At 34.9% G+C, this 15,950-nt stretch overlaps 1 protein-coding gene across 1 annotated transcript; it reads left to right on the forward strand.

Moving 5' to 3' along the window:
- Window positions 1-657: 657 nt before the first annotated feature.
- Window positions 658-12,998, forward strand: LOC134851001 (DNA-directed RNA polymerase III subunit RPC1-like). Its single transcript, XM_063866871.1, has 6 exons — window positions 658-978; window positions 8,212-8,363; window positions 8,740-8,947; window positions 9,326-9,477; window positions 10,848-11,007; window positions 12,665-12,998. Exons 1-6 carry the CDS (start codon window positions 891-893, stop codon window positions 12,901-12,903), a joined length of 999 nt encoding a protein of 332 aa, XP_063722941.1. The 5' UTR covers window positions 658-890; the 3' UTR covers window positions 12,904-12,998.
- Window positions 12,999-15,950: the final 2,952 nt, after the last annotated feature.

The following is a 15,950-nucleotide window of genomic DNA, read 5'->3' on the forward strand; positions in this document are numbered from 1 at the left end:
TGTTCCGCCTGTGCCATACGGTCTACCATGGAATCCGCCGCGACCTCTTGGTGGATATTGGTTGTTTGTGTAATTACCTCTACCTCGCAAGTTAATGTAAAGTACCGGTTCTTGTTTTAATGGTGTTGTTGATGGTCCTCTAAATGGATTTGTTTTCGTAGCTTGGCTGTGTTCGATTCCTTTTTCTCGGCGAATTGCATATTCAAATACATCTTGATGACTCCGCGGTTCGGCTAAAAGCTCTTCCTTGACTTTCTCATTGTGCATGTTAGCAGTAAACATGTCTCTAACCCTTTCATCTTCTCGATCTCCGCAATCGGCTCGCGAAGCTAATTCGACCAGGTCCGCGTGGAATTGCTCTAAGCTTTCGTTTTTCTTTTGTTTTCTACAAATAAAGTTGTACCGTTCGAACGCTATAATCCTTGTTGTCACGAAATTATCTTCTAATAATGTCATGAGCTCTTTTGTCGAGATGCTGTGCAAGTTGAGGCTTGGCCTCTTTTGTTGAACCTGGCGTTGTCCATCCGCGCCTAGACATAGAGATTAATAATTGCGGACTAATGCATCAGCCTCGTCCCAAGGAAAAGAGTTACACAGTACGCCTCTTTCCCTCGGTTTTTGAGCTGGGTTTTCTCAACCGACTGGCTTCTCTTGGTTCCCTACATCGCAATTTTTTTTTCTGTGCCTCCGTATCACCAGTAATTTCGACTTCATTAATGGGTTCTGCGGGTTTGAATTAGTGCAGATTCAGCTCTTAGTAAGTTTCGTACCTTGATTCTATCTTTTGCAAACACCGCCGCCTCGTGTATTGCTGCACATTTAGACCACTCTAATGGTGGTTCAGCTGACGCCTTCTCCCAAAATGGATTAATAGTCAACGGGTTTTTCGAATGTCCTGCAGGCTGCGGCATGTCATACCGCGGTGTATGATCGTGTCTGATACTAAATCCGAACGGATTGATAAACGAGGTCTGATTGGTAAGCGAGATAAAACAACTGAGTTATGAAACCATTTATTGTCGTCTGATCTTTAGCTCGTATTCTTTACACTTAACATCTTTACAAGTTCAATCGACGAAACAGAAAGGTTTACTCATCATAGTGAGTTTATATTTACAAAACTGATTACGTTTGTCAATCCGTGCCAGAGAATAATTATATCACAGTTGTTAAAAGCGGTTTTTACAAGAGTATTTGGCTGTTTTCTGCCAATCTAGTTTTCTACCAATCTTTTTTGCATCAGTTGTTTGAGCAAAATTTCCGAAAAAAAATCTGAATAACTTTTCTTTTTTTTTCAAATTTTTAAAAAATTACGCTCACTCTTAAAAATTAAAACATTGCTCAAATGAAAATTATTTTTCAATTGATTGATAAATTTTGCGAGAGGAAGTGTCTTGTAATCGGGAACCAGAATTTTTTTCTCGTTAACCACTTTTTTCACAAGTAATTGAGTTTGTGATGCGGTCGCCTCTGCAACCTAAGGTCCGGGGTACAAGTCCAAGCCGTACTCCGTTTTTCTATTTTTGAAATTGAAGTGTTTTTTTTTTGTCGGTAAAAATTGAATTGTCGATTTTTTGTTTGACTGCTCAAGGCTAATTTTCCGACTAATTTGCCTTATCAGGGTTTTTTGTTTTGCTGCAAGTAATTTAGGCTCTTTTCTTCTAACCCGCCTGCAAGATTTTATATGTAAAATACCGTTCACATTGTCCGATTGTTATGACATTTGACTAGCAGACTATTTAGGCCATGATAAACATATTTAGTCTTCATAACCAACCTTAAAACCACTCGTTATCCCAAACAATTGTTGCTCATTTCAAATGTCATTTTGGCTGATAGCCCCACAACTGAATATGAAGCACGATTTGGATTTTTCGCTGCGAAAATTAAAGTGCACTGAATTTTATCGTATGCGACAATTGTGCTCGCGGTTAGCAAGCGTTATCATTTCCGATCATTGACTTATTCTTTTAAACAACTTGTCCAACAAAATATTTGAATAATTTTCTCAAATATGCATTTTCGTCTACCAACAGACAAAGTTTGAGCACGTTTGATTTTTTTGGTTTATATTTAACTGGCTCAATGAATTGTTGCATGAGCAAAATAAGTTTCCTAAGCATGTGAGTCTTTTGATTTGGTAATTGTTTTTGAAAGGTTTTAAGTTTTTATGAAAATTTGTTTTTGGTTCAAGGGGTGTCGGCTGAAAAATTGTCGGTTTCGGTAGCGCTTATTTTAAATCTGAACTTTATTCAAGACAGAGATGTGAAAATGCTGGTATATCTTGTTTTTCTCTAATTTTTCAACACTTTTTTGACTTAACGACTTTCTTCTCAATTTATCTCGGCTTGTTTGTCATGTTATGTGTGTGTGTGTGTGTTGTATCACAAGTGGTGCGAAGCTCTCCTTCAACTTTGTGTGAAAATACTCTCTTAAAGTCAAATTTGATTTATGATTTTTTAGCTTTTTTTTGTGGTTGAATTTTTCTTCCAATTGAGAGCCTGGTATTATCTGATGCGAGGATATGTTTTGATGATAAGTTGAACACAGTCCTTATGTTTCTTTTAAGTCATAGCAATTTTTGAATCAAAGGTCTTTTCAGGGGTCTTTTCGGTTATTATCCCTATATGATAAAAATTGGAAATTGGACTCGTTCTTCTTACAAATGCAGGGCTGATATCCCAAGCGTTAGGTAAAGCTTAAAAGTGCAAAAAATGAGAATTCAACGACAATTGAAAATGTTTTTGGAATTCTTTTTTATGAAATTTATGCACAGAAAACTGGGAAACTGGGAAAAAGTGGAGAAATAAGCAATAGGGAGGCTTAAGTAAGTAGAAATACTCTAGTTTTACTAGTTTTATAATAATATCGTGCATTCTATTAAGATTGTCGCAATTTTGTCATAAAATTATCATTTCAATTTTTTTTTATCATTTAGGGGATTATACCCGAGAAGACCCGTTTTCAGTACATTACCATTCAGCAGAAGTTTTCTGGCACATAGCATATTTTGGTATCAGACGTGGTGTTACGCTCCGAATCCGCTCTGAGCGGAGTTGTTCCAACTGCCTGTTAGTGGTTTTCATCAAAAATTCGTGTGTAGTGTAGTTAACGAACTCAACCGACTTAAGTTTTTGCAAATTGAATCGACGCATGGTAACCTGTTCAAATATTTAAATAATAATCAAGGGTAAAAATAATTGAAATTGTCATTGTCTGTGTGATGATTAAAAGAAGAAATACGTCACATTTTAGTCGTTTGCGCTTGCTAGAGCAAGTGCATTGCTATAGGTGCCCAGACGTTTTTCCATAAGAAGTTTTTGGCACTGATATTACAAAAGGTTGTTTTATTGTTTCATTGGGTGCAAAGTTGTTATGGGGATAACATATTGGCTTCTAGTTTTTTGTGCTTTAGAACTTTTTGAAGCATAATATGCATAGTACAACGTTGCGTAATTTTTTATAAAGTCTTCTTAGGTGCACAGATGGCCTATATTTGACTTTAAGGTCAGTATCTTAGACTTTAAGGTTGTAGGTGGACGGCCCGTAGGTTGATGGTCAGTTAAAATCTTGGTGCCTGCTCTATCTTTTTTAACGCTTGCGAAAGGTAAGCGTTATCAAATCGGAATTTGGACTTTAGGGTTATCAACTAGTTTAACAAAAACAAATGTATCACATGACGCTGCTATCACGTATGATGCTGCTGTGCTGAAATGCTCAGTTTCATGAAAATGAACAAAAATTTAACTGCCAGAAGAGTACTAGTTACTATAGGGTAGATTCATGGGGGAAATGAAACCTTTAAAAGTTTTTTTTAAATCAGTTTTTGTGGGCTCAACTTGGCGTCTGCTCAAAGATTGTCGGCCTTTTTCGGCTTCGTAAGTTTTGTTCAGTTGCTAATTTGAATTTCAAATGTCTTGCTTGGCATGTTTGCCTAAAGTTCTTGTTTGATAAAAATAGGTATTATGAAAATTTATGGGATTTAGTTTTTTTTTTTAAATTTTTTGAGTTGCTTTGGAAAGTTTAAAAGTTAGGTTTTTTTCCCCAAAAACCCTTCTCCCTACCGATTTTCAAAAAGGGTATATATAAAAAGACCGCCTACAGTCGTGTGTGCCTGCATATTCCCCTGGTCTCTTTTTTGCTTTACTTCGTCGTCTACAGCCTTCGAAAAAGTCTTTGGGGGTAATATTTGACCGATGTTTTTATTTTTTCTGTTTTTTCAAATTTTTACTTTCCAAAATTGAGATTTTGGTTTCAATGAATAAGAACAGTTTTGAAAAGCTCCCCTCGATAAGCGGCCGCGACTACGCCCAAACTTATTTTTACTTGAAATTGTGCCCCTCAGATAGTCAAATTTTTAATTTTTTTAATCGTTTTTTGAATCTTTCAACTTTTCTCGTAAACTAATTTTCTGAGGTTGTGGTTTCAATAGAGATAAAGGCTAGTGGGAAGCTCCACTGCATTAGTGGTTACGTCCAAATTTTTTTCCCCTCAGCATAGTCAAATTTTAAATTTTTTAAACCATTTTTTGAATCTGTTTTAACTTTTCTCGACAACAAACCTGAGGTTGTGGGTTTAATAGAGATAACCGGTAAAAGGAAGCTCTCCTGTTTTAGCGGCCACTCCTAATTTTTTTAGACAAATTTTTTTTGTCGTTTCAGCATTTTTTTTAAACCTAAACTTTTATGAATGTTACCAACAAATACCCTAGCATATATGGGATTTTGGGTTCAATTCAAAGATCCAATAGCGAGAAACTTTTTTGCATACGCGATTACGCTTAAATTTTTTTGACACAAAAATAATGGCCCTCGGAAAATTCAAATTTTTGATTTTTTGACAGTTTTTTTTGAAACTTTGTGAATTTTCTCGAAAACTATCCTGCCAAACGTGGGTTTTGGGTTCAGTCGAAATTACAGGTTTATTGAATCTTTCTGCATAAGCAGCTACATACAATTTTCGAAACAAAAAGTTATTGTTCTCGGAAATCTCAACTTTCTGATTTGTTGACCTTGTTTTGGATTTTTCTCGATAGCTATCCTGCCAAAGCTGATATCATAGGTTTAATCGACATAACAGGTTGTTGGAAGCTTACCTTTATTTGTGCTACGCCCGGTTTTTTTTTAAGTTAAGATCTTCAAATAAGTGAAATTTGGGTCGTTTCTTTTTCTAGAATTTTTTTTAGTTTTCTTTAAAACTATTCTATCAAATCTGCGAATTTTTTCTAAAGAAGCGGCTATTACTTTATCTTTTTACAGAGAAAGGTAGTTTTTAGGAAAATTCCAAAATCTCAACACTACAATTCTCACTTATATTATTAGAGAAACAACTAAGGTTTTGGGTAAAGAACTTTGTATTCCGGTGTGTTTTTCTTTTTTTTCCACCATCGAATTTTTTCTCTTTTTGTTTTCCACGCAAAATCCGGTACCACAACTAATCATTGGACTAGGTTGAGTGATATTATATATTGAAGCCCTTACGGCCGTGATTCTCGCAGTTTCGAGGAAAACCGGTTTGAATTTTTTTTGCCTTATTTCGAGCGAATAAAGCGAGCGAGCAGTCTTGTTTCAATTCCTTACAAGCTCGCAAAAGCTTAATTTAAAACATAAAAATTTAATTTCACTTGAGTAACGTTAGTTTACTTTGAGTCTTTTAGTGCCTTTTTGGAATAAAAATTTGAAAAAGCTTTGTATTTTTTTGAAGATTACGGTCGGAACATTCTGTGCTACTTGCACAGTAACAGAATATCCTTGTTAGCATTTGTAGCTGCTCTAATGGTGATTAGTTTTTGTCGGTTGTTCGTGCCTGAGCGGGCAGGGCGTGAGAGCCAAATCTCGAGGTCGCAGGTTCGAATCCGATGCGTAGCATAGTTTTACTAATTCTAGCCTTTTTTCTGTTTTGTCTTTATAAAGTTGCTTTTTTTGTCGTTTCTCACTAGTTTTTGCGAAGAGCAGCTTCGCTTCTGTGTATATGTATCAAATGAACCGGAAAAAGTTATTTGTTTGAAACAATATAACAATCATAAAAACTACATCTTAGAAATTTTTTTCTCGCAATTTTTCGAAATGCATAATTTATACATAGTATGATTTTATGCTTCCCAATTTTTTAGATGCAAAATTAGATTGGATGCTTTCAGTTTGTTATATTCCAATTTATTACTTGCAAAATCGTGTCTATTTGTATTTGGTGACACTTTTGCTGCATCGCATAGTCAATTTATTGGCATATGTAGCTGCTTTCTTTGTGACTAGTTTTTGCCAGTTGTCGAGCGTTCGTTGCCGAGAGGGCAGCGCGTGAGACTCCAATTTACGAAGTTTCTGGTTCGAAGCCCATACATAGCAAAATTTTACTAATTCGAGGCTTATTTCTATCTTTTCTCATTTCACTTTATAAAGCTGGTTTTTGTCGTGTTCGTGCTAGTGTTTACAAAGCGCAGCTTCGCCTTGGCGTTAGTTTTTTTACTCAAGCGTAGTGCCATAATACGAAGTCCTTTTATACGTATACTCGTATACTTATTACGCAGTTCAGACTCTTATATAGATCGTGAAGTTTTTTTTCGTCTTTTTGCGGGAAACATTTTATAGTTTGTTCGGGCTCAAATTTACTTTTTCGCGGTTTGACTTTTTTTTTTAAAGTTCGACTCACTTCCATTGTTAAAAGGACGGCAAACTCCATCATCGAACAGCAAAAGTGTAAAGGTCACGAAAAATGTGATCAACTTCTAATTTGGAACATGGACTTTTATTATAGGATTTCCCAGCGAATTAGAAATATTGCCTATTGATCCAGTTTTTTTTGAAATAGGGTTAATTTTATCAAAACAGTGTCAATCGGAAGTTTTCTAGAAATTCAAAGATTTTTAAGGCCATCTTTATTTTCTTGGAACTTAGAATGTTGAGATTTTATCAAAAAACATTGAGTTTCTTTTCTGTTTAATTGCATTCATTGACTCTTTCCAAGTGTCTGTTGGCTACGTTCTAACTCAAGTTGCCAATAACAGTTCCCAATTGGTGGTTTTTTTGAGGCAATAGCATTATATTTGGTCTGCTTTTGCTGCATTAGTGTTATATCTGGTTTACTTTTGCTGCTCTAGCATTTTGTCGTTGTATCTGGATTTTTGGTTGCTGGTGTTTGAAGGATGTCTTTTGACTGTTGCGCAGATGCTAGATCGTGTGACTAACAATCTCGAGGTCTGGGGATCAGTTCCGGTGTATATCAGATTTTTAAATAAATTTTACTCTTGCTTTCAATTTTTGGCCGTTTAAGAGTTAATTTTTTCTCGCTTTTGTTTGTTAAGTACAGCTTAGTCTGTGTCCTGACTTTTATTCTTCAATTCGACTTCGAATCTTAAACGAGATCTACTGTTTGCCTGCTTGACTCTAACCAATTTTCATTTTAAGCTCATTTTTTCGTTCAAAACAGTGTCGGTTTCGAAAAAAGCGTTTTACTGACTGATAAAATGATGAAAGTGAATTATTTTCCTCTGTGTAATTGCGTTCTTTGACTCTTTTCCAACTGTCTGTTGGCCATAATTTTTTTTCCGATTTTATTCCGAGATTTTTTTAAAAATTTTTTATTTCACAAGGTGATAAATAAGGCTTCAGTTTTTATTGTAATTTAAACACTTTCTATCAATTTCTATTTCTATCATTTTGACAGGAACGAAAGCATGTGAACAAGATTTGGAATTAATTGCTTCCAAACAAATTTAAGCAACAGATTTGTCGAAAAAAATTGACAACAAGAAGCTTATCAATAACAGCAACAGTATGCTTTTTGCATTTAATGAAAAATTCTACAATTTTTTCACGATAAAATGTCAATCAAAATTTGAATTGACAATTTGACTAATTTTCTCACACTGTTCACGAAAAAATTGTTCTCGAATTTTCCAAAGCAACTGTTGCATGAAATTTATGCCATTTGGGAAATTTTTCATTTTTATGCCATTTGGGAATTATGCCATTTGAGACGTAATCGCGCAATAGACTAGCACAGGAGAAAGTGGGGAAGCTAGCCTTTTAATCATAATTCATACTTTTTTCGTACTCCAGTTTTTAACGTTTGAGTCTGTTCTTGAGTTCTAAATCATTGTATTAAGAAGATCAGGTGTTTTAAACATGTTTGGAAAAAATACAGTATTTTGAAAACAATGGATAGTTATAGTTCACCTGTTATATCGTTTCCCTGTTATCGTGTTATATGTAGGTCTGTGTGATGAGCGGGACTCAAAATACGCGCGGGCTGTGAAGGGGAGAGTGGAGAAGACTTTTTTGGGGGAAGTATGTGATTTTCTGGAAGAAGTCTACCTACAAGATGACATATTTATCCTTGTGAAAGTTTCAATGAAAAGAGTAAAAGTTAGTGCATTGGCAATTTTTTGAAAAAAAAAACTATTATTTCTTGAGGAAAAGTGCTCAGAATGATAAACTAAAATCTCAGTTTGACACCAATCACAAGCTGGCCAACCAAAGAACTAGAAATTGAGTTTGAAATGGCTTTTAAAAATTGACACGTTAATATGTATATTTAAGCAAGATAATATGCCGGACTTTTTGTTCGTGATTACCGGTTCGAACCTTCGAGTCAGTGATTCTTTTTATTTAGTTTTTATAGCCATTTGTGTTAATGTGTTAATATCTTTCATGCGCTGCTGTAATTTGGTTGTGTATACAAACTTCCTCTTCGCCTCTGTCTTCATATTTCTTCAATGTGATCAACTTATGTCTTGTCCAGATTCTGCAACTTGAGGTTAACTGTCACACGATAGCAGCGTCTATTCTGGAACAACCTGTGAAAAAGATTGGTTGCAAATTGCAGACAGTGAAAGTGTTGTCATCCGAGAACTGTCTGTTGGTCTATATTGACTTGGCCAATAGCAAGTACAGCATAGCACACACTGTCACCCTTGTGAAGGAAAACTTGGCAAAGGTCATCGTTAAAGGTCAGTCAAGGTCACTTCAATCATAGTTTATAAAAAGCACTAAAACTGTTGAGATTTGAGATTTTTTATAGCACTGTAAAAATTTTTAGCTACCATGGACATAAAGTTTACTGTTTTTTGAAATTGTTTTTGGAAGTTAGACTGTGTTATCTATACATGTGATGGAAGATGATGAAATTTGTCTCTGATCGCTCGCTATGCTCTTCATTTGAGAATTGTTGTATCACGATAAACTTCACAGCTGTCTGAATTGAGACAGGAGTTTTAATTCTCATTTAATTCTCAAGCAATTCAGTTATATCATGCTATTCATATAACGATGAAGTTATTGCAACGTTTTTTCTAGTTTTTTTTTCAACTTGGAGCAACTTTGTTCAGGTCTAGCGGAAGTGAATCGGGCTGTGGTGTCAATTGATGACTCAGTGAACCCCCCTGTGTACAAACTGATAGTGGAGGGGGATGACTTCGACAAAGTCATGTCTACTTACGGGGTGGACTTTAGACGCACCAAGAGCAACAACACTTTTGAGGTACATTCAAAAAAAGTCACCGAGATAGATTGCAATTGTAAACCCGTGTGAAAAGGCCGATTATTTGCGGACATTTTTTTAGAAGGTACCAACATTTTATATCTCTTATAAATCTCGTTTAAATGACTAGATGGACAGACTACAGTTTTGAGGTCTGGTGTTCGATCCTCGCGCCATAAATTTTTTTTCCATGGGAAATATTCTTGTAGTCTGTCTTCGCCTTTCGAAAAAAAACCCGCCATCGGTGCTTTTTTGCGCACATTCGGTCGGTTAGGTATCAGCGACCGATTCCGGTTCTAAGATTGTTTCATTCTCAGTGGATGAGTCATCATCTAAATGTTTCGCTTAAAGGTGGAAGCTACTGTTGATGAGCTTTGCTCTTTCCATTGAGACCTCGAGTCTTCATTTACTCATTTTTTGGTACTAGTCACTGTATTGACGTATTATGAAAAAATCGTATAACTTATAATCGTATAAGCCGACTATCGTATAACGTTTAATCGTATATTTTGCCTTTCGTATGAAAAACGTATAACCTTATAACTTGAGGTCAAAATCCTTGCTCAATTATAACAACCGCTCAAGGCTTTTTAGATTGTGTTTGATGCTCGATTATATTGTTTGCCCGAAAAACTCTGATTGCTCTCAGAAAGTTTTTTATGTTGCAGTTCAGCCGCCCCTAATATCAATCATCTTGCAGTACTTAATGAAAAAATCTTTGTCTCACAAAAAAGAATCGCCGATTATCGGTTTCGTATAATCGTATAATTTATCCGATAAATCTGATCTCTGTATAATCTTATATCGTAGAAGGGTTTTTTTTCGTATAATTTTTCTTATATCGTATAACGTACACAAAACACTGGTACTAGTTTAATTGCTTGGTCCCTCAAGAATGCAGTGGTTCCTAATAACAACAGAGGTACAGTATTTGGGTTAATTCTCACAGTAAGCAGCTTAATTTATCTATGTTGATAACACAGCTGTTGTAGTTCATTTAGGGGGTACGAATTTGGTTTTCAACCCCAAGGTATAGGTTCGAAGCCCCCGCGCTTGTTTTTGTTTTCAGGAAATAGGCGGGACCTATCATCTACACTATTTTTCTCACGAGACCAAACAAGTAAACTAGTACCCATTTTTTTAGACAGACATAACTGTTTTTTTTTCTTTATGATAAAACTTCAAAGTCTAGTACATAATTCAGTTACATGTCATATCACGATGAGGTTTTTTAGCAGCTTTATTTTTCCAACAAAATGGTATCTCTCTTTTTTTTAAAATATAAACTAATCGAATAAAGTTAAAATAGGAATCATGAAATAAGGCAAGTTCATTATTCGGCGGTCATCGCCGTAAAATGTTTGTCTTAGGTTGCGCGGACATTGGGAATTGAAGCAGCGAGATCCACAATTATTAACGAGATCAACCACACCATGTCTAGTCACGGAATGTCAGTGGACATCCGACACGTCATGTTGCTGGCTGACCTCATGACTTACAGAGGTCAAATATGCGGAATGACTCGTCAAGGTATCAGTTTTTTAGAACTCTGAAAATCTGTAACTATTTAACTAAATTTAATTTTAGACGCAAAGTTATAATGGGAGTTTGATTAGACGCGATTTATTTCATGATAAGTAATCTAACATAATTACAAAAAAATGACCCCTTAAAAGCGTATTGGTATCATGTTTCATGATTGGGTTTTCTCTTTGAGAACAAAATTGGGGCCAAGTATTTCAGTTTTATTAGTGTACTCAATGGACCCTTCTTCTATGCTAATAATCGCAAATAAAAGTATTGATTAAAAGTGTTCACTTATGCTACAGTGCTGATTTGAATTATCCGGAAAAAATGAACTAAACTTGAGTTTTCAAACATGTTTTTCTCAAATTGGGTTAAGATTAGACAAAAAGTGAAGAGAACAAAAAGTGCTTAGAATTTCATGAGAATTAAAAGGGTGCATTTTTTTCTTCGAAATTCTCAACCAAAATTTTACCCCAACATTGGGTCATTTCGGTTTTTTTCAATTAATCAAGAATTACGCTGAAACTACTTTGTTAATTGATAAGAAATATATATCACAAGAAGCCTTTTACATAGCCCAACAAAGTTCTAGAAGGAATAAATCTCTAAAAACCTGTATAAGAGAAAATATTTTTGCTTGATAGTCAAGAAATGTGAATTTTACTATTTAAAACCCAAAATCTTTGTTTAAACACAAGATTTAAACAATTTACTCAAATTTTTAGAGATTTAACTTTTGTGGAACTTTGTTGGCCTATGTAGGTGGTTTCTTGTGATATATATTTCTTATCGATTAAGTAGTTTCAGAGCAATTTTTTATTTATTGAAAAGACAAAATGACCCAATTTTGTGGTAAATTTTTGTTTGAAAATTTCGGAGGAAAAAATGCACCATGATAATTCTGATGAAATTCTAAGCAACTATTGTTTTCTTCACTCTTTCTAATCTTAACCCAATTTGAGAAAAAAGCTTTTGAAATTTAAAAAAATTTCGTTTTGTCTGGTTTATTTAAATCAGCACTGTATCATCACGATAGTAGCATAGGAAGTTTCATAGCATCTGTTCTCTGCTTTATTTTTGGCTACGGTTTGAGTTTTATTTATCGACCGTGGCTGAGTGGTTAGTGTGTGAGACTCATAATATCCAGGTCGACGCATCGCGTCTGAGTAGTAACTCATTTTTTTTTTAAATTCGAGCCTTATTTCTACTTCGTATCGCACTTTATAGAGATGCTTTGTCGCGTTCTTGCTTGTGTTTTTTTGCGAAGTGTTTTTTCCGCTAGTGTTTGAAGTTTTGTCATTTTCAGGTCTAGGAGAATAAGAAATAGCTGTTTTAACGAAGTTTTCTTGAGCCAGGCTATTTTTTGGGTTGAATTATATCTAAACAAAAATCTACATCCTGAATCGGAATTTTTTTTTGTTTTGGTTAAGACCGTTATCATGAAGTAGTAGCAATATAGTTTTAATCTTTCTGATGCATTGGCTGAACCAGGGGTGGATCTATGATTTTCTCAATTGAGGGGGTTGACTTTTATTACTCGACCCAATTGATTTTTAACCGCGCGCTTCCTGGGACAATTCATATGTATTTGCAAGTTCTACAGCAACTTAGTTTCATCGGGGAGTAAAAAATGCAAAAAAAAATTTGTGCTCTTTTTTAGGTCTCTCCAGTTTCAAAGACAGTGTGATGATGTTGGCGTCTTTTGAGAGGACTTCTGACCACTTGTTCGAAGCATCCTACCACGGACAGACTGACTGCATCAGTGGCGTGAGCGAGTGCATCATCATGGGAATCCCGATGCGGGTGGGCACTGGACTGTTCCAGCTGCTCCAGAAGGTCCACTGGCAGCCAAAGCAAACTAGACCTCTTTTGTTTCAAAACGCAATCAAAGCTAATTGATTTGCCTCATCTGTTATGGAGAATTGCAAAAAGTTGAAACAGACAGACTTAATTTAAAAATTTAAAACAGCAAATGATCAGTTTTGAAAAAAAACTATGCATGCAAAAGTTTGTTTTATCATCATTCACAGTTTACATTTAAAGTCTTTTTTATTCAAATCTGTCTGTCCCAACTTTTTTTTCTTATCAATCTTAGAGCGTAGAAAGTAGCAAAGTGGTGGGCCGAAAAAATTGACAAAAACAACACCATAACGTTCAACAAATTGTGAAAGTTGGACTAATCCAGAAAAAATCTTAGTTTTAACTCTTAGTATACAGCTCACATATTTATTAAGAAACCGGGCAAAGTTGTAAACCAACTGTTAAACTTCAACCTTTTTGATTGTTGATACTTTCTACGCCTATCTCAAAACTTAAAATTTCTTTGATAATGATTTTTGTTCTGAAAGTTCAATTAAATTAAATATCAAAAAAGTCGAAATTTTCCAATTTACATTCCATTGAGCTAAAGAGTTATACTTATTGTATCAATAATGTTTTTTAATGACTTGGCGGTTTATAGAGGAATTTAAATCCGATATTATGTTGTTTGTGATACACCTATACCTATCTTGTTAAGTTTGCTCCATTTTTAAGAGTCGATGAACGTACTTCAGACTCTTACATATGTGGCAATGTTTTTTTTTTCAGGAAGAGTCCTAAAATTTGTTCAGGCTCAAATTTATTTTTTTTTCGGTTTGATTTATGTTTTTTAAGGTAGTTAATTTCCTTTCTTGACTCCACTACCGAACAGCAGAAGTATAAAGGTCGCGAAAAACGCGGTCTACCTCAAGTTTCGAAATTGGAATTTAAACAAACATAAACTTGAGTTACCGCGGTCTTATTTTTGACTTATTTTGAAGTTCAATTCAATTTCAAATTTAAGTACAATTCAATGTATTGCACGGAAAAACGTAATTGACTTTCAGTTTCGGGAAGGTTATAACTTTGTTTTCCCAGCCCAATATTTACATTCTTTTTTGATTCAGTTTTCTCGTTAGCACTACTCCAGTTGGCGTAATTTCTATCAATAAGTCTATTATATATTTTTATGCGGGCTTCACTTTACCGCCATGTTTAAAATTTTTCAACGTTTCATTTTTGCATGTTTAACGAAAGATTTTTTTCACGCTTAAAATATATGGTTTTTGCAATGGTTATGAAGTTTTTTTCTGTGTTTTAGTTTGCGAATTTGGTCTCAATTATGAATACCCAAATTCTTTTAGAAATTTTTTTTTAAGTTTCACACAATTTGAAATTATCAAACCTGTTTTTGTAGGCTCTCAGAGTACTCTCAGGGGATGTAAATCTCGCCTCCGAAAATGACTGCTGAATTCATTTTAGTTCCGAGACATGACGAGTTTTTAAAACTTTTCAAAAAATTTGATTTTAAAAAACTTACGAAATCTTGAAATCCCAACCCTTTAATGGCGTAAATCCAGGGTTTTCTCAAGCGTTGCATTTCATTCCGCCAAGTTTGACTGCTCAAATCATTCTAGTTTCCGAGACATACGACTTTTTATGATTTTTCGAATTCTTCTACTTTTGCGAAAGCAGGTGTTTTTTCAAAAAATAATCTCAAAAATACTTAACTAAGTTTGAATTCCCAATAATATGGTGGGTCGCATACAAGGTTCTCAAACTAAAATTTTTATCTGGTCCCCAATTATGACTGCTCGAAGCATATTACTTTCCTAGTTATGACGTTTGCATGATTTTTCAAAAGTGATTATTTTCAAAATATATATTTTCAAAATTGGAAACTCGCTCCATTGGTTGGGTGAAGTCATGTTACTGCCAGCAGTTTTAAATATGACAGTCATCCTAATATTTTTGCTCAAATTGTAAGTTCTCGAAAATGGAAAGTGACGTATTTTTTTTAACGTTCAAAAATTTTCGTCAAACAAAGAATTAAACTAAGAAAAAATCTGATGTTTTAAAATTCAATTACGCTAGATTTATAAAATGATAGCTGCAAGTGAAAAGAGTAGAGGCTAATAAAACATGGAACTAAGTTGAAAAATGCTCTCATTCATGAATTTAGTGATTTCGCCAACGAACTCATGAAATATAGATAGTGCAGTTGTATGCTGTCGGCCATTTTTGGGTATTGTTTCTGAGTTTTAATTACGAAAATCCCACACCCATTAGTTTCGGAGATTCGACAATCGGAGTTTAAAGATAAGCTTGAATTTTTTTGTTGTTCAATTCCTGAATTCGAAAACGCTGTTGGTAACCTCCGTCTACTGTTATGAATGCATTTATTTCGTGTTTTTTTTTTCACATGTTTCATATATGAGCAGTTTTCACATCTATTAATCTGTTTGAGGCACCGGAGGTGAGTTACTCGCTATTTGTTATGATTGAAAGATTCTGGAACTTCAAATAACCGTAGGCTGGATTTTTTCCTGGAAACTCGAAAGTTTTACAAAATTAAGTTTTGTTTTGATCCCTGTCAGTTCATTTACATTTTTTTCAAATGCCTGAAGGCCCTGTTTTGGTTTTCTCTATAAAAAAGCCAGCGATCAAAGTAAACTAAGTTGGAATGTTGAAATATCTATTAAATTTGTTTTTATCATATTGCCTCCGAGTGATCGGAATGGCAAAGAAACATACTTGTCAACGGGCCGTGGGCCTCAACGGGGCGGGCCGGGCCGGGCCGAGGTTTTCACTTTTGTCAACGGGCCCCAACGGGCCTTTTTTTTATTGACAGTTTCAGTGCGCACTCTACAGCTTGCAGTGTGCTAAACGACATGACTACTACGTTCACTGCCGATTCAAAATTCGACGTTTCCATGGCTTTTAAAAAAGGTCTTTATAATTAAGTAAAACAATTAATTAAAATTGTTTTGAAACAAATTTGTTTTTTATCAAAAAAGCAGCAACGGGCCGATTTTTAATAAATTCCCTGTTTATCGGGCCGCCAGCGGGCTCGACTTGAATTATATCGGGTCGGGCCTCAATTATGGCGGCCCGTTAACAAGTCTGCAAAGAAATCAGTTAACTGA

The sequence above is a fragment of the Symsagittifera roscoffensis genome, chromosome 7, assembly GCF_963678635.1.
Source record: "Symsagittifera roscoffensis chromosome 7, txSymRosc1.1, whole genome shotgun sequence".
NCBI classification, from domain to species: domain Eukaryota; kingdom Metazoa; phylum Xenacoelomorpha; order Acoela; family Convolutidae; genus Symsagittifera; species Symsagittifera roscoffensis.

Excerpts from the sequence above, each read along its gene's own strand:
- LOC134851001 (XM_063866871.1), top strand. The coding sequence starts at position 891 with ATGTCCTGCAGGCTGCGGCATGTCATACCGCGGTGTATGATCGTGTCT. Across the intron at positions 979-8,211 it reads TGATAAACGAGGTCTGATTG|GTCTGTGTGATGAGCGGGAC; the intron begins GTAAGCGAGATA and ends TGTTATATGTAG. Across the intron at positions 8,364-8,739 it reads TTTCAATGAAAAGAGTAAAA|ATTCTGCAACTTGAGGTTAA; the intron begins GTTAGTGCATTG and ends TGTCTTGTCCAG.